The sequence below is a fragment of the Bombina bombina genome, chromosome 4 (assembly GCF_027579735.1).
Source record: "Bombina bombina isolate aBomBom1 chromosome 4, aBomBom1.pri, whole genome shotgun sequence".
Classification (NCBI taxonomy): Eukaryota; Metazoa; Chordata; class Amphibia; order Anura; family Bombinatoridae; genus Bombina; species Bombina bombina.
Window position 1 is genome coordinate 529219241 of NC_069502.1, and position 25786 is coordinate 529245026.

Below are 25786 nucleotides of genomic sequence, written 5' to 3' on the forward strand. Positions count from 1 at the left end.
GGTGGACTCCTCCATAGTCACTCAAGCTCTTGTTGACTCCGGTGCTGCGGGCTATTTAATTGACAGTGCTTTTGAATCAAAGCACTCCATTCCTGTTTTGCCTCGGTCCGTTCTGCTTGCTATTGAGGCCATTGATGGCAGGCCCCTTCAGCCCGCACTCGTTACTCACGAAACTGCTCCGTTGTCCATGGCTGTTGGGGCTCTCCATTTTGAAACCCTCCAGTTCCAGGTGATAAACTCTCCGCATTTTCTGGTTCTTCTGGGTTATCCCTGGCTCCCAAAGCACAATCTCAGTCTCGACTGGCGCAGGTCCGAAATTTTGTCATGGTCCCCGCAATGTATTTCCACTTGTCTTAGGAAACCAGTTAAAGTCTTGTGCACTACTTCAGTATCTCAATTGCCAGAGGAGTACCGAGAGTTCCTAGACGTGTTTGACAAGGTGCGTGCCGGTACGTTGCCTCCTCACCGGTCTTACGATTGTGCAATAGACCTGCAACCCGGAGCCATTCCTCCTCGGGGCCGGGTGTACCCTCTGTCTGTTGAAGAGAATTGTGCTATGGAGGAGTATGTTGCCGATGCTCTGTCGCGGGGGATCATCCGCAAATCCTGCTCTTCTGCAGGGGCTGGCTTCTTCTTTGTGAAGAAAAAGGGTGGCGAGTTAAGACCATGTATCGATTATAGGGGTCTTAATCGTCTTACCATTAAGAATGCTTACCCTATTCCGCTTATTACGGAACTCTTTGACCGCCTCAAGGGATCTACGGTGTTTACTAAACTTGATTTGAGAGGAGCGTACAATCTCGTTAGGATTAAGGAGGGCCACAAATGGAAAACAGCATTTAACACCAGGAGCGGGCATTATGAGTATCTTGTAATGCCCTTTGGCCTATGTAATGTTCCTGCTGTTTTCCAGGAATTTATTAATGATGTCCTACGAGATATGTTGCAACAGTGTCTTGTGGTGTACTTAGACGACATCCTCATACACACACCCACACTTGAGGCTCATCGTTCTGATGTTACACGAGTACTTCAGAGACTATGTGAGAGCGGCCTGTTTTGTAAACTCGAGAAATGTGAGTTCCATCAGACTCAAGTAACCTTCCTAGGTTATGTTATCTCCGTTGCAGGGTTCTCCATGGATCCTGACAAGTTATCTGCAGTTCTGCAGTGGCCTCGCCCAGTTGGTCTTCGGTCTATTCAACGTTTTTTGGGGTTCGCCAATTACTATAGAAAGTTTATTAAAAACTTTTCTTCCTTGGTCAAACCTATCACAGACATGACCCTTAAAGAGAATGATCCACTCCATCACCTACTGCCATTAAGGCCTTTGATAGTCTTAAGACTGCCTTTGCTGCCGCTCCAGTTCTGGCTCATCCTAACCCTGTCCTGCCTTTCGTTCTTGAGGTCGATGCATCTGAGACTGGAGTAGGTGCCCTCTTGTCTCAACGTCCTACGTCTGTCGGTTCTTTGCATCCATGTGGTTTCTTCTCTAAGAAATTGTCTCCAGCGGAGTGCAATTATGAAATTGGTGACAGGAAATTACTGGCTATAATTTTGGCACTTAAGGAATGGAGGCATCTTCTCGAGGGTACTAGCGTGCCAGTTCTCATTCTTACTGACCACAAGAATTTAACGTATCTATCTGAAGCAAAACGTTTGTTGCCCCGACAGGCCAGATGGGTGCTATTTTTGTCTTGGTTTAATTATGTGGTCTCCTACCTGCCTGGTAGTAAGAATGTTAGGGCTGATGCCCTCTCTCAACAGTTCTCGCCTCTGTCCAAGGAGGAGTCTGTACCTACTCCTGTTATACCTCCTGACCATATTTTGGCTACCATACGTACTAATTTGACTTCTCCCTTGGAGGAGGAGATCCTGGCTGCACAAACCAATTCACCTCCTGAGAAACCTAGTGGTAAGTGTTTTGTTCCTGAGAATCTTTGAACTAAACTTTTACACACTTACCACTATCCTAAAGCCGCAGGTCACCCAGGCAAGAACCAAATGATTTGGTCTGTCACTCGACAATTCTGGTGGCCAGGTCTTCGTTCTGATGTTGCTGCGTATGTTTCCTCCTGCTCAGTTTGTGCACAGAATAAGACTCCTCAACGTCTTCCTGTGGGTCTTCTTCAACCTATTGCTAATGGTGAGCATCCTTGGACACATCTTTCCATGGACTTCATTGTCGAGCTCCCTGTTTCCAATGGCAATACTGTTATCCTTATGGTGGTTGACCATTTTTCTAAAATGTCACATTGCATTCCCTTGATGAAGCTGCCTACCGCTCAGGAGCTTGCTTCAGTTTTTGCCCGGGATGTCTTCCGTTTACATGGGTTACCCAAGGAGATAGTGTCGGACCGGAGTAGCCAGTTTGTCTCCAGATTTTGGCATTCCTTTTGTGCTCAAATGGGGATCCAGCTTTCCTTCTCCTTGGCATATCACCCTCAATCCAATGGGGCTGCGGAACGGTCTAATCAAGCTCTGCAACAGTTCCTCCGTTGCTATGTCTCAGATCACCACAATAATTGGTCTGAACTGTTACCTTGGGCAGAGTTTGCTCGTAATAGTGCTATTAATGCTTCCTCCAAGTTATCCCCGTTCATGGCGAATTATGGGTTTCAACCATCCTTGTTGCCCGATTCATTCATGTCTCAGGGTATTCCGGCTTTGGAGGAGCATCTCCGGCAACTCCGTTCCATGTGGGTGCAGATTAAGGATTGCCTTCATCGTTCTATGCAGCGCCAAAAGTTCCAGGCTGATCGTAGGCGTTTGCCCGCACCTTCCTACCAGGTTGGTGAGAGAGTTTGGCTGTCCTCCCGCAACTTGAACCTTCGTGTGCCTTCCAATAAATTGGCTTCTCGTTATGTTGGTCCTTTTCAAATACTCCGACGGGTTAATCCTGTGGCTTACGCTCTTGACCTTCCTCCTGCTATGCGCATCTCCAATGTTTTTCATGTCTTCCTCTTGAAACCATTGGTTTGTAATCGGTTTACCACTGTGTTGCCTTGTCCCCGTCCTATCCTTGTTAAACATGAGGAGTATGAGGTCAGCAGCATTATTGACTCTTGTATGTCCAGGGGCCGTGCACAGTATTTGGTTCACTGGAGGGGCTACGGTCCGGAGGAGCGTTCTTGGGTTCCCTCCTCTGATGTTCATGCTCCTGCCCTCCTCCGTGCCTTCCATGCCCGTTTCCCCAATAAGCCTTTTGTCCTCCCGCGGGGGAGGGGTCGTTGAGGGGAGGGTACTGTCAGGGTTTTTTCCCTGTTGTGTTTGCCATGTGCTGCTGGCAGCCATTTTACTCACCTCTTTTGCTGTCTTGATGCATTCTGGGGGATGCTGTTCATTGCCTGCACTTCCTTTTATGGCCAGACTGTTGTGCATCATCCATGTGAGACAGGATGCGGTCTCAGAATTGTGATGTCATCACTTATTATTTAAAGGGCCTCTGTTCAGTATGCTTTGCCCTTGCGTTGTCTCAGACCTGTTTGTGAGAGCTCCTGTGTTTTACCTGGCTGCCTGACGTCCTTCCTGGTTCCTGATCCCTGGCTTGTTCCTGACTCTGCTGTTTTCCTTGTTCCTGATTCCGGCTCGTCTGACTATTCGCTTTGCCTCCTGACTCGGCTCGTCTGTCTACCAGCTCTGGTTTTGACTCCTGGCTTGTTATTTGACTTGTGGACTTTTTATTATTTTTTGCTATTAATAAAGGTGTGATTATTTTTGTACTTCTCATCTCAGTCTGATTTCTGGCACCCTGACAGCTTTAGAGAAATACGTCTTCTCCCTCAGGCTGTTGGCTCCGCCCCCTAGCAGTTCCTCGGTTTTACCAATTATACACAATAGGAGACTCCCTCACCCAGCGCACAGTCAGCTATTAAATTCACAAGAGGAGTAGTATAGCATAAGTACCATCACAAGTTCTGTTCAAGAGACACAATACCTTCATCCGTGAAAAGTCTTCTGCATACACTTAGCTGTGGCTCCCAGTCCGGTCCCGGTCAGTCTCCTACCACAAAGCTCCTCCTCCCGTTGTCTTGACAACGAAGTAAGCACAAAGAAAGGCAAAAATTCAAAGCACTGCTTCAGCGTGTCCTGCAAACCGCCATACAGACTTACTGGTAGTCTGGTAAATAGCAAACAATACAAAAAGAAGGTGAGGCAGGACAAAAAGGGCTTAAAAGTTAAAACGTAGCTTTTATTGCCTTCACCATGGATAAAAGAAAATTAGCAGCAAAATAAAAAGCAGTAATGTCAGAGTGAGCTTGGACAGCAGCAGTCTAACATGTTTCGGACCCTGCCTTACTCATAGACTGTGCTGTCTCAAGCTCACAGCCTGCTTAAATCAAACAATCACTCTGACATAGATTGCTAACAGCCAACATAATTAACTGTTACAATGCTGAACAAGAAAAGTGTGCACAAACATACATTTCCTTTACAAAGTAGTTAACAATTAAGTACAAAACTTAAGCTACCAAATAACCCCTAATAATGCATTAGTTAGCAGTGACAATATGAAAAATAGTCAACAACGTAGATATTACTAAATATTACTCTAAGAAATGCATTAAAATAACACGCAACAAATTAGATGCAATATATCATTAAAAGGGACCCACTGAATGTGAAAAAAGTGCACAAACATACATTTCCTTAACAAAGTAATTAACATTTACAAAAACAATACTTGGCTACCGTCTAAACATTAATAAAGCGATAGTTAGCAGTGACTAACTTAAAGAGTCATCAGCATAAATATTACTAAATATTGCTCAAGAAAGTACATTCCAGATATGAGCTTATAACAAGTGAATACATAACATACTAAATTAATGTAAACAAATGTAACCAAATACATAACACACATTTAAAGGATATGTAGCATATCATTGTAAGGTGCCCCATGTAAATAAACTCACTAATAAATCAACTAAGCTAAGACAGGATGTTCAGTGTAATAATATTACACTTGTAATAAACCATAATAGAGATTAAATGCATTATGAAGAGAATCACAAAGGTCTGTTTACAAAGCCTCTAAAGTCTAGGGTTAGAATTATAATATAATGACATACCTTAACTATCAATATACCTAGAGGACTCAAAGAGACAAATGTGTAGTGCCACTATCTGATAGACACTAGTGTTAAATAAAAAACCAGACTAACGCCAACAGTTGATAATATCATTCTGAATATTTAAATAATCAGGCACCCTGGTTTTAAGCTTAAAAATCCAGAATGCTTCGCGTGTGTGAAGCACCCTGTCTTTGTCTCCCCCCCTCTTAGGGGTCATTACACGTTCAATGACTTGCCATTGCAGTGTATCAACACTACCATTATGGCAAAACTTGAAATGTCTTGCTACCTGTGAATCAGGGTCTTCTGACTTAATGTCATATATATGCTCCTTAATCCTTTCCCTGACCTCCCTCGTAGTGAGGCCTACATACTGTTTCTGACATTGATGGCAAGTGACAAGATACACCACATAGGTGCTGCGACAATTGGTGCAAGCATCTATCGTGAACACTCTCTGTGTCACTAATGACTGAAAAGTCTTACCAGGTGAAACATATAGGAATGCTTTGCATCTTGTCGCACCACACTTGTAGTGACCTTTGCACTCGAGCCAACTTTGGTTCTTTGTAGTTAATGTTTTCACTTCACTAGGCGCTAGAATGTTTCCTATCGTGATGTTTCTTCTAGAAACAAATCTACATCCTTTTTTGACTACATCATATAATTCCTCATCCCCTTTAAGGATGGGCAGACATTCTTTAATGATTTTGGAAATCTGTTCGAACTGATTACTGTAGTTGGTTACAAACAAGGGGTTACTGTTCTTATCAGTCCCCTTACGATTCTTATCCTTATCAGTATGTAACATGTCTTTCCTATCCATCTCATTGACCATATTATAGGCCCTAGTAATCTGATGTGGTGCGAAGCCTCTCCTTGAAAACCTGTTTTTAAACTCCATTGCTGCTCTGTGGTACTCTTCAACTGTAGTGCAATTTCGTCTAAGGCGAATGAATTCTCCCTTCAAGATTCCAAAACTAGTGTTTTTGGGGTGCATACTCTTGGCATGTAGAGTGCTGTTACCTGATATCAGTTTACGATGTAGTTTAGTCATGATATTCTCACCCTCATGGTGTAAGACTAGATCAAGAAAATCAATACTGTGCTTATCGTGAGAGCTGGTAAAGCTCAAGCCTGCATCATTGGTATTGAGCTCATCAACAAACTGGTGCGACTCTTCAGGAGACCCTTGCCAGATGATAAGCAGGTCATCAATCTACCTCTTGTACATCACAACCCTTCCCCTATGGCGGCAGCTCTCGCCATACACATGGGATAGCTCCTACCATCCCATGTATAGATTAGCAAAAGCTGGGGCAAAAGTTGCCCCTATGGCCGTTCCTCTCTTCTGAAGATAGAAGCTGCCGCCAAAGGAGAAGTAGTTATGTGTAAGCAAGAAGTACAGAGCTCTAAGAATAAAGCTCTTGTGTGTATCCCTATAGCCAGTAAAAGTATCTAGAAAAAAGGCAATTGTTTCCATTACCTTATTCAAGGGTATACTTGAATAGAGGCTGACTACATCAACCGTCATCCATGAATAATCCCTCTTCCATACAACCTTTTCCAGCATAACCAAAAGATGCTTGGTATCCTTTAAAAAGGAAGGCAACATTTTAACCAAAGGCTCCAACAAAGACCCAATACCAGAAACAATTGGGCGACCTTGTATATTCTCAAGGGATTTGTGTGTTTTGGGAAAGGGGTGGAAAATAGAAGTTTTGGGATACTTCACGGTCAAAAAAGCTCTAGTATCAACATCAATGATACCCAAATCACAGCCATCATCCAGAATCTGTTCTAAACTTCTTTTAAAGGAGAGGGTAGGATCAAAACTCAATTTCTGATATACATCCCGGTCTCCCAGTTGCCTAAGAGCCTCCTGTATATAATCTTGTTTGCTGAGGACAACTACGTTCCCTCTCTTGTCGCTTTTGCGAATCACAATATCATCTCTCAATTTAAATTTCTCTAAAGCCTCTTGCTTTGTACGACTTAAATTATATTGTCTACTACCTTTACCTGATATAGAATCATGCAATTTAATGAGTTCAGATTCCACTCTCCTATGGAAGGCTTCTAAGTAAACCCCCCTCTTTCTAGTGGGGTAGAAGTCTGATACTGGCTTAAACTTTGCCGCAACCATTTCTTCATTACCAGATTCTATCTCCAAGCTTAAAAATGACAGATAATCAATGGCTTCATAAAAAAATACATCAGCCCTCACAGAATTAAACTCTTTGACCTCTGTTTAAAACATCAGAACCCATTTCTTGATCTTTAAAGCATTTTCTCAAAGTCAGATTTCTGACAAAATCTGTGGATGGAACAAAGCCTAAACCATATTTGAGAACTCTCTCCTCCTCAGCATCTAGCGTAACATGTGAGAGATTTAAGATAGTTAGATCTTGTACTTGTTTGTGTTCTTTTGCTGTTGTGTCTGTGTTCTCAGCATGTATCTGTTTGGTCCTACGTTGCCCCCCCCCCTCTTGTGTGGCCTCCTCCCCCTCTTGGGTTTTGTTGGCCCTTCTGAAAAACCTGTGCCTCATTGGATGCATGTACTGCTACAGGCACATTAGAAGTGGCTAGGTGATATTTATTGGTATTAGTGTTGCCAACTTGGGTTGTGGGTAGGCCAGTAGGCCTTACTATACCACCCACTGCTCCTTCAACATGTTTGTTGCTCTGTACAGTACTATTAGCATTGCTAGACAAAGTACCTATATCAGTGTTAGTGTCAAACCTTTGCATGCCTTGTTTTTACCAAACTGCTTATATTTTTCCACCTCTAGTTCTTCTCCCAAGGGTGATTTTCAAGATCATAATGGAACAATCTCATGTGTTTCTGATAGCGCCTGCATGGCCTCACAGGTTCTGGTATGCGGATCTTGTCCTGATGTCCAGTTGCCAGCCTTAGCCGCTTCCTTTAAGGCCAGACCTTCTGTCCCAAGGGCCGTTTTTCCATCAGGATCTCAAATCTCTAAATTTGAAGGTATGGAAATTGAACGCTTAGTTCTTAGTCATAGAGGTTTCTCTGTCTCAGTAATTGACACTATGTTACAGGCTCGTAAGTCTGTTTCGAGGAAGATTTATTATCGGATTTAGAAAACCTATATTTCATGGTGCTCCTCATAATTATTTTAGAATTCCTCAGATTTTACAGTTTCTTCAGGATGGTTTGGATAAAGGTTTGTCTGCAAATACTTTGAAGGGACAAATCTCTGCTCTTTCTGTCTTATTTCATAGAAAGATTGATAAGCTTCTTGATATTCACTGTTTTGTTCAGGCTTTGGTTCGTATCAAAGCTGTTATTAAGTCTATTTCTCCTCCTTGGAGTCTTAATTTGGTTTTAAGGATTTTGCAGGCTCCTCCTTTTGAGCCTATGAATTCTCTGGATATTAAATTTCTTTCTTGGAAAGTGTTGTTTCTTTTGGCTATCTCTTCTGCTAGAAGAGTTTCTGAGTTGTCGGCTCTCTCTTGTGAGTCTCCTTATCTGATATTTCATCAAGATAAAGCGGTTTTACGGACTTTGTTTAAATTTTCCCCTAAAGTTGTGAATTCTAACAACATTAGTAGGGAAATTGTTGTTCCTTCCTTGTGTCCTAATCCTAAGAATTCTCTTGAGAGATCTCTACATTCTTTGGATGTGGTAAGAGCTTTGAAATACTATGTTGAAGCTACTAAGGATTTCAGAAAGATTTCTAGTCTATTTGTTATTTTCTCTGGTTCTAGGAAAGGTCAGAAAGCCTCTGCCATTTCTTTGGCATCTTGGTTAAAACTTTTGATTCACAAGGCTTATTTAGAGGATGGGCATTCACCGACTCAGAGAACTACAGCTCATTCCACCAGATCAGTTGCCACTTCTTGAGCTTTCAAGAATGGAGCTTCAGTTGATCAGATTTGCAAAGCAGCAACTTGGTCTTCTTTGCATACATTTACAAAATTTTACCATTTTGATGTATTTGCTTCTTCAGAAGCAGTCTTTGGTAGAAAAGTTTTTCAGGCAGCTGTATCAGTTTGATTCTTTTTGCCTATGATTTAAGTTTGTGAAATTTAATAGAACTTAATTATTATTTGGATTTGATTTTTTTCAGCGGAAGTAGCTGTTTTTATTTTATCCCTCCCTCTCTAGTGACTCTGTGGTTCCACATCTTGGGTATTGTATCCCATATGTCACTAGCTCATGGACTCTTGCCACTTACATGAAAGAAACCATAATTTATGTAAGAACTTTCCTGATAAATTAATTTCTTTCATAGTGGCAAAAGTCCATGCGGCCCACCCTATTTTTCAGTGGTTATGATTTTTTCGTATAAAAGCACATTTATTTTTTTCCAGTTCCTCTTTTTGTATGCTTTTTTACTCCCTTTTTACACCTCACTACTTGGCTATACGTTAAAACTGAAGTATGTGTTTGGTGGGAGGTGTATTTGTAGGCATTTTGAGGTTTGGGAAACTTTGCCCCCTCCTGGTAGGATTGTATATCCCATACATCACTAGCTCATGGATTCTGCCACTATGAAAGAAATGAATTTATCAGGTAAGTTCTTAAATAAATTATGTTTTTTTCCAGCACAGATTCATTCTTTCAAAAAAAAAAAAAAGTGACACATTTTTGTTGCAACTAAGAAAAATAATGCTTTAATGTCCTTTGTTTTAGATTCACTGAACAACATTTAATGGAAAGCTGATACTTAGGCAATATAACAAATTATTGATAATAAAAGTTGGTTTTCCTATGGGAAAGCATTAGATAGGAGGGAAAAGGACATATATAGCAAATTTATCAAATGTGTTCTGCTATATTTGTAGACTTGTGAACCAACATTATGAGGTAATACAAGTTAGGAAATCTGAAGAAAAGTTACAGCTCTTGTATTAAACCACAGAACTGAATACAAATAAGCAGACCATTAGTGGTTGTAAAGTGGGATTGGCTCTTTAGATCAGTAGACACTTTTCTGTTCATACATTTGCTGTTAGACATCCAGCCATAGCTATTAAAATCTGCTCATTTTTCACTTAGTTTTATAAATCGTATACTGTGACATTTGTCTGTTAAATTTCCTTATATCTATTATAATGAAGTTATCCACAGAATTTTATAATTTCAATAAGCCTTTACTATTTTAAATTAGGCTTGTCCAACCCTGGCCCAGAAGCCATATGTGGCCTAAATTAGGAGGGAATTTATCAGTATTTTGATCTTGTATTAGCAGCAATCTTTATAGCTCATCATCTATTAAAAAAAAAAAATTAAGAGTGGTTCCCCTCTAAAGCACAAGCCTAGGGCTGTTTTTAATGTACCCTAGTAAGTGTTTGTTGTTTGCATCATTTAATGCTTTATGGCAGGGGTGCACTAAGTTGGAATTTGTGGAGCTCAGAAAGGTTAGATTGTCATTCTGCTTGATTACAGGATACAGGAATTTGTTCCCAATGATCTATTTTTACCTGCTGGAGTGTAAAATAGTGCATTAGCCATTTGTAAACAATTGAATAATAAAATAAAATGTAAAATAGATAATTGGGAACAAATTATAGGGGGGGGGGTATACTATCCTTTTAATCTGAGACAGTTACATTGATTAAGTCACATACTGACAAATAATAAAAACCTATTTGCAGTTCTTCAGTAGTGGACACGTAGGATTTAGGAAATATTTATGAAAGTAAATGAAACACTGGACATAGCGTTTTATTTTGACCAAATTGAATTTCTATGAATTAGGAGTTAACAGTTTTTGTGTATGAGAACAGCTTTATTTGTATATTCATCTTGATTTTTAAGAGTGAACTTTTGTTCCTGTAACAGCCCAACAGAACCCAGTAGTACAGCTGCCTGCTAGGCAACAAGAGATTGAAATGAACAGGCAACAGCGTTACTTCCGCATTCCCTTTATTCGCCCTGCTGATCAATACAAAGAGCCCCAGAACAAGAAGAAAGGCTGGTGGTACGCACATTTTGATGGTGCATGGATTGCACGTCAAATGGAACTTCACCCAGACAAGCCTCCAATCCTGCTAGTAGCTGGTGCGTATAATATCCTACTGCTTACAACTTGGAAGTAACATTAACATTGTGAAATATATATTATCATTAACTGATTTTAGTACATTTACGATTTAATGACTCTTTCTCTGAATGGGAATCATAGCGCTTGGATGGTGAAGACTCATTTGTTGTATCACTTTTGCTTCCATATTTTAATTTCAAACAAAGAAAATGCAAAACGCACGCATTATATTATCTAGTGTTTATAGACTGTCAATATGTTTTTCCTTCTACAGTAACTGGACAAATTCTTTAAAAACCGTGTCACCACTCATTTCACACACAATCACATCTTGACAGTGTTCATTGGACAAATTAAAAAAAACAAAAAGCTGTCACCACTTATTTCACGCACAATCACATGTATAAAGATTTTTTTTTTTTACATTTTCTGCTTATACTGTGTTCTCATTGCATTTCTTGTGTTCTTAAAGGGACAGTCTACCATAGAATTGTTATTGTTTTAAAAGATAGATAATCCCTTTATTACCCATTCCCCAGTTTTGCATAACCAACACAGTTATAATAGTATACTTTTTACCTTGGTAATTACCTTGTATCTAGGAACCTTCTTCCAGCCCCCTGATCACATGACTGTGACTGTTTATTATCTATTGTCTTAAATTTAGCATTGTATTGTGCTAGATCTTAAATAACTTTCTGTGCCTGAACACAGTGTTATCTATATGGCCCACGTGTACTTTCTGTCTCTGTGTTGAAAAGAGATTTAAAAAGCATGTGATAAGAGGCAGCCCTCAAAGGCTTAGAAATTAGCATATGAGCCTACCTATGTTTAGTTTAAACTAAGAATACCAAGAGAAAAAAGCAAATTTGATGATAAAAGTAAATTAGAAAGTTGATTAAAATTAAAAGTCCTATCTGAATAATGAAAGTTTAATTTATACTAGACTGTCCCTTTAATACTGTTGAAGATACAATGTGCACTACGTATTTTCCCTTGCATTCTAAACCTGTATTAAATAAGATTTTCCGGTCAGTGGTAAGCTCAGTTCAGTACTGATTACTAGCTTTTTAAATATAGGTTACTAGACTGTGTAAGTTTCTTTATTTTATTGTTTCCTCTCATTATTGAAATCCTTAAAGGGACATTATACACTCATTTTTTCTTTGCATAAATATTTTGTAGATTATCTATTTATATAGCCCATAAAGTTTTTTTTTTTTTTTTTTTAAATGTATAGTTTTGCTTATTTTTAAATAAAATTGCTCTGATTTTCAGACTCCTAACCAAGCCCCAAAATTTTATGAGAATACCGTCAGCTACCTACTCTAGCTTGCTTCTGTTTGTGTAGAGGGTCTTTTCATATGCAAAAGAAAGGGGAGGGGGAAGTGTCTTATTTCCCACTTGCAGTGGGCTTTCCATCTACCTTTTAACAGAGCTAAACTGAGAGCTTCACAGTACGTGTGCATCTTATTCTTTATAGTAGTGTCTATTACATGCAGTTATATGAAAATGAGTGTATACTGTTCCTTTAATGCAACATTAAACAACAGTAGTATATATTATTGCTAATATGGGGCACGTATGCTGAAAATGCCAAAATGCTACTTTTTTTAAAAACACTTGCATCGTGCAGTTTTTATGTTTACTCTATCTGGCACTGCAACATTTTTTTCTTCTTAGATGGTTCTGGAGTTCATTTCTATACAATCCTATTCAGTTACATAAAGGAGATAAGATAAACATATTCCAGATATTTTAAGGGTTATTTCCCTGTTGTCAAAACTATTTAAATAAAAGCAATTTAAATGTTACTAACAATAGGACTGTGTTAAATGCTTATAAAACGTTAACTAAATCACAATGTTAAATGCTTATTTATTTTTAAGCAGATATTTTTCAAAGCTGTTGTCTCATCAGCCATATCCTTATTTGAAATGACACTTGAGTGTTCTATGTGCACAACTTTGACTGTGTTTAAAGGGACATAAAATACTAAATACATTTAATGTTTGCCGCCATTTTGGAACCTAGTTTTATCTGCAAGTATCTGAAGTAGAATTGCTGCACATGTGAAAACACATCAGCACAGAAATGCAGTGAAAACTAGATTTCAACATGGCGGCACGTGGCACCCATGACTAGAGGCAGGCAGAGGATAACCTGAATACTATGCTTATAAAATGTATTTAGTGTTTAATGCCTTTCTAACCCTTTTACAGTGGTTTTACACATAATAGTAAAAGGGAAACTTTTACTAAATAAAATGTTTTATTGATTTTTTAACACTGGAACGCCCCTCTAACTATGACCCTGCAACAAGCAGGGATTACTCAGATGAATGTATTAACTTATTTGCATCTGTCCCTAATTAGCTACAGTAAAGGAGACAAAACCATACTCAAGTTATTTTAATATACATAGTACTCAATCCTATGCAACATGTTGCATGCATTTCTCACAGGTAAGGGGTTAATAATTCTATATATTTTCTCACAAAAAGATGTCTTTTGTAACGTGTCCACGTAATAACAGACAATAGTAGGCTAACTGAACCACTGGCTTATGATCAACTTTAAACCACTGTTGACTGAACAAGAGGAAACCAGAGACCTCTTCTGGATATTACAAGAGGGGTATATTTAAAATACCAGTGTGTAGATGTATTTTTTAATTTATATTAGTTGTTTAAATCTTGAAGAAATGTGTAAAGTTGTAATACAAATAAGGTTACGACCACTACCATGTTGTAGCTTAATTTTCCCTAGGTTTATAACATTTTCTTATCTTCTCTGCTGAGCCCAGTTAGGGACATTTATCTATATTCTATTAGAGTAGCACGCTCACAGCGCTTTTAATGGCCCCTTAATTGTGATTAAAGGGGCATTTTTTTCACCTTCAGGTTTGTTAAAAGGACATGAAACCAACAATTTTTTTTCATGAATCAGACAGAGCATGTGATTTTAAGATGTTTCTATGATCTAATTTACTTTTGGTATCCTTAGTTTAAAAGCATACTTCGGTAGGCTCGAGAGCAGCAATGCATTACTGTGAGTTTGCTGTTAATTGGTGGTTGCACACAAATACCTTGTCATTGGTTTACCAGATGTGTTCAGCTAGCTTCCAGTAGTGCATATTTGCTTCTTCAACAAAGGATACCAAGAGAATGAAGCAAATAGAGGTAAATTGGACAGTTGTTTAAAATTACATGCTCTATCTGAATCATGAAAGAAACATTTTGTGTTTCATGTTCCTTTAATAAGGATACCATATTACAATAACTCCATCCATTGGTGTGATTATTATGGTTTTAGTATTGTGAAATTATGTTTTCATGGAAAGGTTTTGATTATTCAATATAATAATATAAAGTATTATTATTATTTCACACATTAGCATAGAGGGACCCAACAGTATCAGCAGAAGTGGTACATTCTAATGTATATATATATATATATATATATTAATATATATTTTATAGAAAGACATAGAAAGAATCAGGTGGCATACATTACTGTGACTTTAAAGAAAGGGATTACTGCACACAGAATCCTTAATCAAATTGTAATTTATTAAGTTGCGATTATAAAAAGATATAATTGACCGGGTAGTGTCCAGTGTCCTGAACAAACCAGCAAAAAACATACAACATCTAACAAAAAAACCTAAAACCTAAATAAAGCAAGAAAAACCTTTATGCATATAAACATATACAAAGTACACATAGAGTCCTTAAAGCGAGGATCAAAAGCTGAAAGATCCACATATAGCAGATAATAGGTTTAGCACTCAATGTGTTATACCATTTGCAACAATGTGGCTTTTGGATACTTTGCTATGAAGCTAACCTTTTTTGCAAGATAAACCTATTATCTGCTATATGTGGATCTTTCAGCAAACAAACAGCCAGTAGGAGGAGTTTCCGGACATCCGTGGTACACCCTGAATGAGGGGTTTGGATTGGACTACCCTAGCTGGTGTGTGTACACAGAACTGTGTTTTATGGGACTTTGCTGTATTGGTATTTTCCCACTGGAAGTTAACCACATAGAAGCTGCTATACAAGCCTTACACTTGACATTCATTTTCTGGAATCTAACCAACCAGAGGAGAGGTGTGTAAGATCACTAACCTGCCCCCTCATGACGTCATCTAAGGTATCGGCATGTCTGAGAGCTGAAGCTGAATGGCGGTTTGTTTAAACGCTGCCGCAAACAGAGTTATACCTCCGGATCCCAAACTTGCAAGCCTTCAATATCATTTGCAGACTGTGTGAGTAACTCTGACTAGTGAAATATAGCCAGATGCTTTTCATCCTCGCTTTAAGGACTCTATGTGTACTTTGTATATGTTTATATGCATAAAGGTTTTTCTTGCTTTATTTAGGTTTTAGGTTTTTTTGTTAGATGTTGTATGTTTTTTGCTGGTTTGTTCAGGACACTGGACACTACCCGGTCAATGATATCTTTTTATAATCGCAATTTAATAAATTACAATTTGATTAAGGATTCTGTGTGCAGTAATCCCCTTTTTTAAAGTCACGGTAATGTATGCCACTTGATTCCTTCTATAAAATATTTCTTTAAAGGGTTGCACCAGGTTTTGTTAAACATAGTAGTATTAACTCCTGCCTCCGATTCTATATAATAATTAATATATATTAATGTATATTACGGTAGAAGTGCTGCTTTATTTCCATTTATAATACATTGTTTTCCATTTATATCTAAATGTATTGAATCACTCCTTACCACTTATGCTGTGCATTGTACAACAGACTCGTCTAGTTTCCTTTTCCCATTATACGTTTAATTTCAGTTTGTAGTACCTCTTTAAAATACACTCACTTATTCTGCACACCTTCTGTTAAGACGTGTTTAGTTTGCACTTCTGATTGGTAGTGCCTTAAAAACAAAAGACATTAAACTTGTCAAAATCCTTTATCAAGCTAATATTTTATGCTGTTTTCAGGAAAGGATGACATGGAGATGTGTGAACTGAACCTAGAAGAAACTGGCTTAACAAGGAAAAGGGGAGCTGAGATTTTGCCCAGGCAGTTTGAAGAGATTTGGGAACGTTGTGGAGGAATTCAGTACATGCGAAACGCAATTGAAAGCAGACAAGCTCGGCCAACATACGCCACAGCAATGCTACAAAATTTACTGAAGTAGTTTGCAGTGAATGTGTTGGGATTATAGTAGATACTTACTGTGGGTGAACATAAAGGGAAGCAACTCTCTGTAAGAGAGAACCTAGACATTCCAGAATCCTATAATAGAGAAGTTTTAATATAAAGTGAACAGAGTTTATTAAATGTGGGACTTTATTAATTCAAATTCTAGATGTTTCTTTTGGTGTAGTGATCTGAGTAACTGTTTTCCTGTTTTATTTAAATTTGGAGTTGTGAGGCCTTATCTTTCACACAAAATGTATTTTTCAGTGTGGTGAAAGGCATATTTTCTAAGCAGTGCTAAGCCATTAAGCACATAGCAGTTCTTCTGCTGAATGGCATATATTTTGTCTTATGTAAAACTATTTTAAGATATACTTCTTAATCTTTTACTGTCTGTGCAAGCATTTTGTAATGTTTTAAGAATTAATACAGAGTTAATTTAAAATAAATGACCTGATAATTTAAGATTCCAGATATTTTGTGACTTAATATGTAAGCAAAGAACACTGTGATGCATCGCCTTCTATTTAATATTCATTTAAGAGGTGTGTATTGCTATATTTGTGTGTTTATACTCATTGCACTGATATTTGATAATACCGGATTGCCCTTTATATTTGAAATGTTTTATTTACATTAGGAGTGTATAGAATCACCTGGTGTGCCAGTAGGGATATATCTATGCATTGCTTTTTAGTAGGATTCTATTCAATTGACATTTTCTAACTGCATTGATGCTGTGCTCTGGGAATCGATTATGTTCTATATACTGGAACACCCACAATTTAAAAAAGCCTATGGTTATAGCTAATACTTATACTGGAACACCCACAATCTAAAAAAACTATGGCTATAGCTAATACTTATACTGGAACCCCCCTTTTTAAATTAATGCGCTGTTGCACTTTTTATCTGAATACTTCAGCAGTTAAAACAAAAAGCACATAGATAATTGAAAGCTGACCTTTCTGTTGTGCGTGCTGTGAGAAAACAAAATGTCACCGTGACCTGAACTCTTATTTTTTTTTAATGGAAATTTGAACACACCTTGAAGTACAAAATCAGATTGTTAACTCCAGAAATATTCTAGTTTGATCGTTTGCTGTTATGAGAGCAGTAATGGTTTCTGACTGTCAGAAACTCAAAGTAAGGTTACTTTTTCAACTTCGGGTAGTTGATGTGACATTGAAGTGACCTCTAACCTGAGTGTATTGGAATTCTTGAGGGCCTCTCTACCCGGCATGATTCAGAATATCTTACATAAAGATAAAAATCAATTGTATAGCATTCCTGTAAAGTACAGAAAACTAATTGCATTTTACTAGACTTTAAAGCAAAAATAAATAACTTTACGTCTATGAAAAGGGAAAATATGTGAGGTGCATGTAAACTTTTATTGAAACATAGTTCTGTGCTTTGTATACCTTTTTTAGTGGGATATATAGTGATTCTAAACACTTTTAGGGTACATGAAGTATATGAGGAAAATTGGTGTGATTAAGTTAAAGAATTAAATTAGTTTCCAAGATCCCATATATTATATCTATACATTTATTAATGCATTGTGTCACCTATATCCCATATAAGATACTAGATTAGAACTAACAATAAATTTGACTGATTGTTAAATGTCTCCAGTGTATCATGCATGAGGAAATGATGCACTAGCAATTAAATTAAATGATAGATAATAGATGAGGCACATTGCCAAAGTGCATTCATATTATGTTCTCACACAAGACTTAGCATTCCAGACTCAGCTTAGAGAAAAAAATGGTCAGATTCCAAATGTTTTTTAGGTTTAATTCATGATTTTTATCACATTAGCTATTCACACCATGCTCTTTATCATGAGCAATGAATATTTTATACGCTAATTAACTGGTACACCACTGAAGGAATTCGGTTATGCGGCATTAGCAATCATAGACGTTGTGTGCCTGGAAGCTGTTAGCACTGATTGTAATATTTAATCTGCTGGGACATAAATAAACACTTTTTACTTTTCCTACTCCTAAATAATGCTGCACTCCATTTTAAAATGGAAGATCAAATCTCAATAATTTAAATTGAAATAGTTTTGTGTAGAAATGTACTGTGTGTAATTGCCTAAACTCTTAACTCCTTGGAAGGCATTTCTATTGAACTTGATCTGAATTGTATATTTTTTTATTTATGTTTTAACTGTAATGATCTCTTACCAAATGTACTGTATTGTTAGACAATAAACACATTCCCAGTTAAAATTTCAAGTTATTTACTGGTGTATTACCTGAAGACAAGAGTCCAAATTATATTGATGTGATTATTAGACACTTTAATTTGTACGTTTTAAACAAAATAGTAGTGTGACGTGGTTTGCTATGTTCCATCTTCCATTTCAGTTAAACTGAAGATGAATTTATATATCATTATATATCTAAGCCTTTATGTTGTAAAACATTACAACCTCCTCCAGAGGCACCACATTCAAATACATTTTTGAAGGTTTTTCTTAAATCAACAATAGACTAAAAAATTAAGAATCATCTTTAAATATGTTTTCCCTGATTTTACTTCATCAAAATGTTCCACGGACTCCATTAGACATGTGCTTTTGTTTTTTTCAGGCCGGATGTTGAATAGGGCGGGAACAAGCCACAGTCAGCAATATTCAAAACCTTATTTATTCTTAAGAAAGTCCAATCTTTGGTATTCAGATTGGCTTGAAATAGCAGAATGCACATGTCTAGTCTCTATCCTCAGCAAGCATGGTATCCCTGAATACAATGGATTCTCCATAATCAGGTGTCTAATGCACAATTTTATATACGAGTAGTTTTCTAAAGAAATTAGTTTTATTTTCAGAGGCACATTTTATGATGAACCTTCAGATGATTAAACTTTTGGATAAAGAGAATCATATTTACATGAGAAACATAAAGGGCCTGATGATCAAAGGATTCTCCAGCTTGGAGAGAAATTGTAGTTCAGACTTCACAGGGTCTAAACTCACTGAATGCTCAAAAGAAAAAGGGCAGAACTACGAGATCTCTCTAATTTCTGTATATTAAAAGGAGACACACCCATTGCAATATAGCACTGTATGATATGAGAGTTTTGTTACACTTATACTTTGTGCTTTGTATTTTATATTACTTTACACTTCAGATTGCGTCCTTTTAGTATTTTTACATTTTAGATTTTTACTTTTGATTTTCTATTTGAATTAATTTAGATTTAGATCCAGCAGTGATTTTACAAATTTTGATTGTTTTGAAAGTGTCTGTGTTATTTTAACAAATTAGGATCATACTTTGCATATTGCTTTGTATGTTTTACAAATTACATTGCACTTTGTGTTTGCTCCATTGTAAAACCTTAAACTGAAAGTTTTGAATAGTGAGAATGATATGGCAGCTCCCTGGGCAGAACAGGGGAGTTCCCAGGGTATGTCTGATGCTCTCTCATAATTCCTGTGAATTTATGTAATTATTTTAAACAAGCTGGTCTCACTAATTTATCGTGCCAGCTGTATGCAGGTGAAGTTTGCTCAACATTCAAAATATATTTATTTTAACTAATACAAAAGTAATACAAAAGCAAGTTAAATTGTAGTGAAAATATTTCAGTTTAATTTGTAATTGATGCAAACTGAGCCTTTATATCAGTGCCAGGGGTTCTCCAGTTACCTTCTCTCTCCCATGTGAAATGTTGTATCCCTGTACTTTCTATGGAAGGCAACTCTCATCTTTCTGAGACTTCCAGATTGCGTCCCTTTTTTTTTTTTTAGAAAATTCAGTGAATTCAGCCCCTTTAAAACCGCACAATAATTTGTCTCCAAACTAAAGAATGTTTGATTATTTGGCCCATAGAAAGTAATGAAGCTGTCTGGGAAGCTGAAGCTGATGGTTTTTCAGTTTTATTTTAAATAGAAGAAATGCAAAGTAATTTATAAAAAAGTATGACCCTAATTTGTTAAAGTTACACAGAAACTGAAAGCATAGTCAAAATTAATAAAATCACAATCCTAAATACACTGCCATATACAAAATAAAATAGAAATAGAAAGTGCAAAGTTTAAAAAGTAGTCATATGTCAAAAATATTTAACATATTCATATATATTGAGTGTGTCTGTTCAAATTATCATTTTTGTATTTGTGTGGTTGCAGAACAATAAAAAAACATAATGATGTAAAAGTTCACAAAGAAGCAAAGAAGCAAATTCCATCTAAATAGCCTACAGCCACTATAAAAATGTGTATATAGGTTACAGAGCATCCATAGTAGAAATATAAAATATTTTGTTTCCAAATACATAATCAGTACAAGGTTCCCAAAGGGTAATAAATAACCTGAGCAGTTAAAAGGAAAAAATAATAACTCAAAAAAATGAGTTTAATAGCATACTGGAGGACTGTTTATATACCCTATGTAGCTTCATCCACATGATCCTCCAGAGCACTTCAAGACACTCTCAGCTATGGTTTGGCGCTTTTATGTATTAATATAAAGTTATTAATATATATGTATTTTACTTATATTTGCCATGAGTCAGGTCTATGTATATTTCCCTTTGCAGTCTAAACAGTTTCAGTATAGGAATCATGTTGGGAAGTTTATTTAAACTTTTTTCTTACCGGTAATTCAGTCTTTTTCTAATTTGACTTGTTTTTCAATTTTTTTCGCGGGCAAATCTAAGCTTACAAGGTCGCAAAATGCTGTTTCTTAATGCGTCATTCTTGGCGCAAATTTTTTTTGCAGCGAAGTTGCGTATTTCCTGCATCTTTGTTGACGCTAATTGTTTTGGTGCAAAATTGCGTTTGTTATGACGCAAGTTTTGTCATTTTCTGGTTTTGGTTTTGCGCCCGAAAATGTTAACTTCTTTTGCATAATGCGTCTATCTTGGCGCCAAATTTAGTTATTTTACCCCTCTATTGCTCGCTGTTTTCATGAATTTGAAAGCTATTATACCTGCTGTTTTATTTTTTGTTTTTTAAAAAAAATCCTATCTTTGTTTTTCTATCTACTGAAACTGTTATATTGTGGAAATTGAATCTCTTGCCTAATGTTATTTTTCTTTTTCTGTTCTGACTCTGATCTTACTGTAGAAACTATGATGCCCTAAAAACACTATTCTACAAAGCTAAGTGTGTTCTTTTTATTATTAAGCTGGTATTTCTTCAGCTCAATTATGTGGCATTTATTTATTATTTTATGCTAATAATGTTTCTACATGTAGAATGACATTTACTGTTTTTACTTACTCAGTTCATGTACTTGATTTCATCTGCAAATATCACGTTATTGCTTTTATCATTAAAGGTTATGACTGCTATTATGCCTTTAAATAAACTTACAAGGTCTTTTCAAAATTGTAAAGATTTAATTAATTTTGTTCTGACCGACAGCATACTTAAGTTTATTCTACTGATGAAGGTTTTCTTTGGTTCAAAGGATCCTGTATTAGAGACAGTTATGTTAAACATTCTCCTTGTTTCTCATTTGAACACTCTTTGTTAAGGAAAATTTGTTATTTTTATCTTTTAGGAGCATATATTAACTATTGGCTAGATTACGAGTTTTGCGGTATGAGTGAAAAAGCAGCGTTAAGGCTCATAACGCTGCTTTTTCACTACCGCTGGTATTACGAGTCTTGAAGGTTTAGCTGCACCGCACACTTTTTTGGCCGTAACACAACTTAATTAACGCAGCTTTCAAAAGGTCCTTTTTCAATGGGACTTCCATAGTGCCGGTATTATGAGTCTGCCTGTCCGGCCAAAAAGTATGCGGTACAGCCAATACTGCCAAGATCCATAACATAAACTGAAAGTCAGTAGTTATGAGTTTTGCGCTACAAAGCTGTAGCATAAAACTCATCACTAAAGGGCTAAAAAGTACACTAACACCCATAAACTACCTATTAACCCCTAAACCAAGGCCCTCCCGCATCACAAACACTAAAATAAAATTATTAACCCCTAATCTGCCGCTCCGGACATCGACACCACTATAATAAAAATATTAACCCCTAAACCTCTGTACTCCCAGCAAACACTATTTAAATATTATTAACCCCTAATCTGCTGCCCCTAACATCGCCGCCACCTACCTACATTTATTAACCTTTATTCTGCCACCCCCAACGTCGCCACCACTATACTAAAGTTATTAACCCCTAAACCTAAGTCTAACCGTAACACCCCTTAACTTAAATATAATTAAAATAAATCTAAATAAAATCTACTATTAATAACTAAATAATTCCTATTTAAAACTAAATACTTACCTGTAAAATAAAACCTAAGCTAGCTACAATATAACTAATAGTTACATTGTAGCTAGCTTAGGTTTTATTTCACAGGCAAGTTTCTCTTGTAAGGTGTTTCCAGTCCACGGATCATCCATTACTTGTGGGATATTCTCCTTCCCAACAGGAAGCTGCAAGAGGATCACCCACAGCAGAGCTGTCTATATAGCTCCTCCTCTAACTGCCACTACCAGTCATTCTCTTGCAGCTCTCGACAAGATAGGAAGTAGCTAGAGATGTGGTGTTTTTATTTAGTTTATCTTCAATCAAAAGTTTGTTATTTTCAAATGGTACCGGAGTTGTACTATTTTAGCCTCAGGCAGAAAGTAGAAGCAGAGTCTGCCTGTGGTCTTTTTGATGATCTTAGCAGGTTGTAACTAAGATCCATTGCTGTTCTCACACATAACTGAAGAGAGAGGTAACTTCAGCTGGGGGAATGACGTGCAGGGTCTCCTGCTATGAGGTATGTGCAGTTTAAATTTTTCTAGAGAAATTAATATGCTAGAAAATGCTGTTAATACCGGATTTATTTAAGGTAAGCCTGATTACAGTGATTTAATAACGACTAGTATCATGCTTGCTGTAAAAGGTAATATTCTTATTACTTTCTCACATTACTGAAACATAAAACGTTTGCTGGAAGTGTTTAAATGTTTTTTTATACATATTGGTGATAAAACTTTATTGGGGCCCAGTTTTTTCCACATGGCTGGCTAGATTTTACCTAGGGATAGTTTTGTTAGGCCCTCTCACTGTGAATACAGGTTGGGAGGGGCCTATTTTCGCTCCTAAATGCGCATTAGATTTTGCAGCTTGAGACATCCAGTTTCCCTGAGGGAGTCCCCTGAACACTTAGGACCTCTCTAAAGGGTTTTTGTGCCTTTCAAAGTCGTTATATGGGCAGGTAGGGCCACAGCAATGCTCTGTTAGTCTATTATACACACTGTAAACATTTCGTAAGATTTACTGCTTTTTATCACTGTTTTTCAATTTCTGACAAAATTTGTTTCTCTTAAAGGCACAGTACCGTTTTTATTTTTTGCTTGTTTACATTTATCAAAGTGTTTTCCAAGCTTGCTGGTTTCATTGCTAGTCTGTTTAAACATGTCTGACATAGAGGAAACTCCTTGTTCATTATGCTTAGAAGCCATTGTGGAACCCCCTCTTAGAATGTGGACCAAATGTACTGATTTTACTTTAAGTTATAAAGATCATATTCTGTCTTTAAAAAATGTATCACCAGAGGAAACTGACAAGGGGGAAGTTATGCCGACTAACTCGCCTCACGTGTCAGAACCTTTGACTCCCACTGAAGGGACTCCCGCTCAAGAGGCGCCAAGTACATCTAGCGCGCCCATGGCGTTTACTTTACAAGACATGGCGGCAGTTATGGATCATACCCTTGCGGCGGTATTGTCCAAACTACCAGGGTTACAAGGAAAGCGAGACAGCTCTGGGGCTAGAAAAAATACAGAGCACTCTGACGCTTTAGTAGCTATGTCTGATATCCCCTCACAATATGCAGAAGCTGAGGCAGGAGAGCTTCTTTCTTTGGGTGATTTTTTCTGACTCAGGGAAGATCCTTCAACCTGATTCTGATATGTCAACATTTAAATTTAAGCTTGAACACCTCCGCGTGTTGCTCTGGGAGGTTTTAGCTACTCTGGATGACTGTGACACCATTATAGTGCCAGAGAAATTGTGTAGATTGGATAAATACTATGCAGTACCTGTTTACACTGATGTTTTTCCAATACCTAAAAGGTTTTCAGAAATTATTACTAAGGAATGGGATAGACCAAGCGTACCGTTCTCTCCCCCTCCTATTTTTAAGAAAATGTTTCCAATAGATGCCGCTACACGGGACTTATGGCAAACGGTCCCTAAGGTGGAGGGAGCAGTTTCTACCCTAGCTAAGCGTACAACTATCCCCGTCGAGGACAGTTGTGCTTTCCTAGATCCAATGGATAAAAAGTTAGAGGGTTACCTTAAGAAAATGTTTATTCAACAAGGTTTTATTCTCCAGCCTCTTGCATGCATTGCCCCGGTCACTGCTGCTGCGGCCTTCTGGTTTGAGTCTCTGGAAGAGGCCTTACAGGTAGAAACTCCATTGGATGATATACTTGACAAGCTTAAAGCGCTTAAGCTAGCCAATTCATTTGTTTCTGACGCCGTTGTTCATTTTTTGCTTTTCAGGCCGGTAGAGTGCTATGGCTTAAATCTTGGTCAGCTGACGTTACATCAAAGTCTAAGCTTCTCAATATTCCCTTAAAGGGGCAGACCCTATTCGGGCCTGGACTGAAGGAGATAATTTCTGATATTACTGGAGGAAAAGGTCCTGCCCTTCCTCAGGAAACTAATTTTCGTGCCTTTCGAAACTTTAAGACGAGTGCAGCATCATCTTCCTCTAATACAAAACAAGAGGGAAATTTTGCCCAGTCCAAGCCGGTCTGGAGACCTAACCAGGCTTGGAACAAAGGTAAACAGGCCAAGAAGCCTGCTGCTGCCTCTAAGACAGCATGAAATATTGGCCCCCGATCCGGTAATGGATCTAGTAGGGGGCAGACTTTCTTTCTTCGCCCAGGCTTGGGCAAGGGATGTCCAGGATCCCTGGGCATTGGAAATTGTGTCCCAGGGATATCTTCTGGACTTCAAAGCTTCTTCCCCAAAAGGAAGATTTCACCTTTCACAATTATCTACAGACCAGATAAAGAGAGAGGCATTCTTACATTGTGTTCAAGACCTCCTAGTTATGGGAGTGATCCACCCAGTTCCAAAGGAGGAACAGGGGCAAGGATTCTATTCAAATCTATTTGTGGTTCCCAAGAAAGAGGGAACCTTCAGACCAATCTTAGAGCTCAAGATCCTAAACAAATTTCTCTGGGTCCCATCTTTCCAGATGGAGACTATTCGAACCATCCTACCTATGATCCAGGAGGGTCAATACATGACTACCGTGGACTTAAAGGATGCTTACCTTCACATTCACAAAGATCATAATCGGTTTCTCAGGTTTGCCTTCTTAGACAGGCATTACCAGTTTGTGGCTCTTCCCTTTGGGTTAGCTACGGCACCAAGAATCTTTACGAAGGTTCTGGGGTCACTTCTGGCGGTCCTAAGGCCACGGGGCATAGCAGTAGCCCCTTACTTAGACGACATTCTGATACAGGCGTCGAATTTCCAAATTGCCAAGTCCCATACGGACATTGTTCTGGCATTCCTGAGGTCTCGTG

The 25786-nt window shown here is 37.7% G+C and overlaps 1 protein-coding gene across 7 annotated transcripts in view; it reads left to right on the forward strand.

Annotated features, from left to right (window-relative positions):
- MYO6 (myosin VI) overlaps positions 1-18514 on the forward strand; it is a 635235-nt gene extending 616721 nt beyond the window's left edge. For all 7 annotated transcript variants that reach the window (XM_053710457.1, XM_053710460.1, XM_053710456.1 and 4 more), the window contains 2 exons: positions 10888-11106; positions 16061-18514. In XM_053710457.1, the coding sequence (XP_053566432.1) occupies positions 10888-11106; positions 16061-16260 (419 nt within the window). In that variant the 3' untranslated portion in view covers positions 16261-18514. The remainder of the gene's footprint in view (positions 1-10887; positions 11107-16060) is intronic.
- Positions 18515-25786: the final 7272 nt, after the last annotated feature.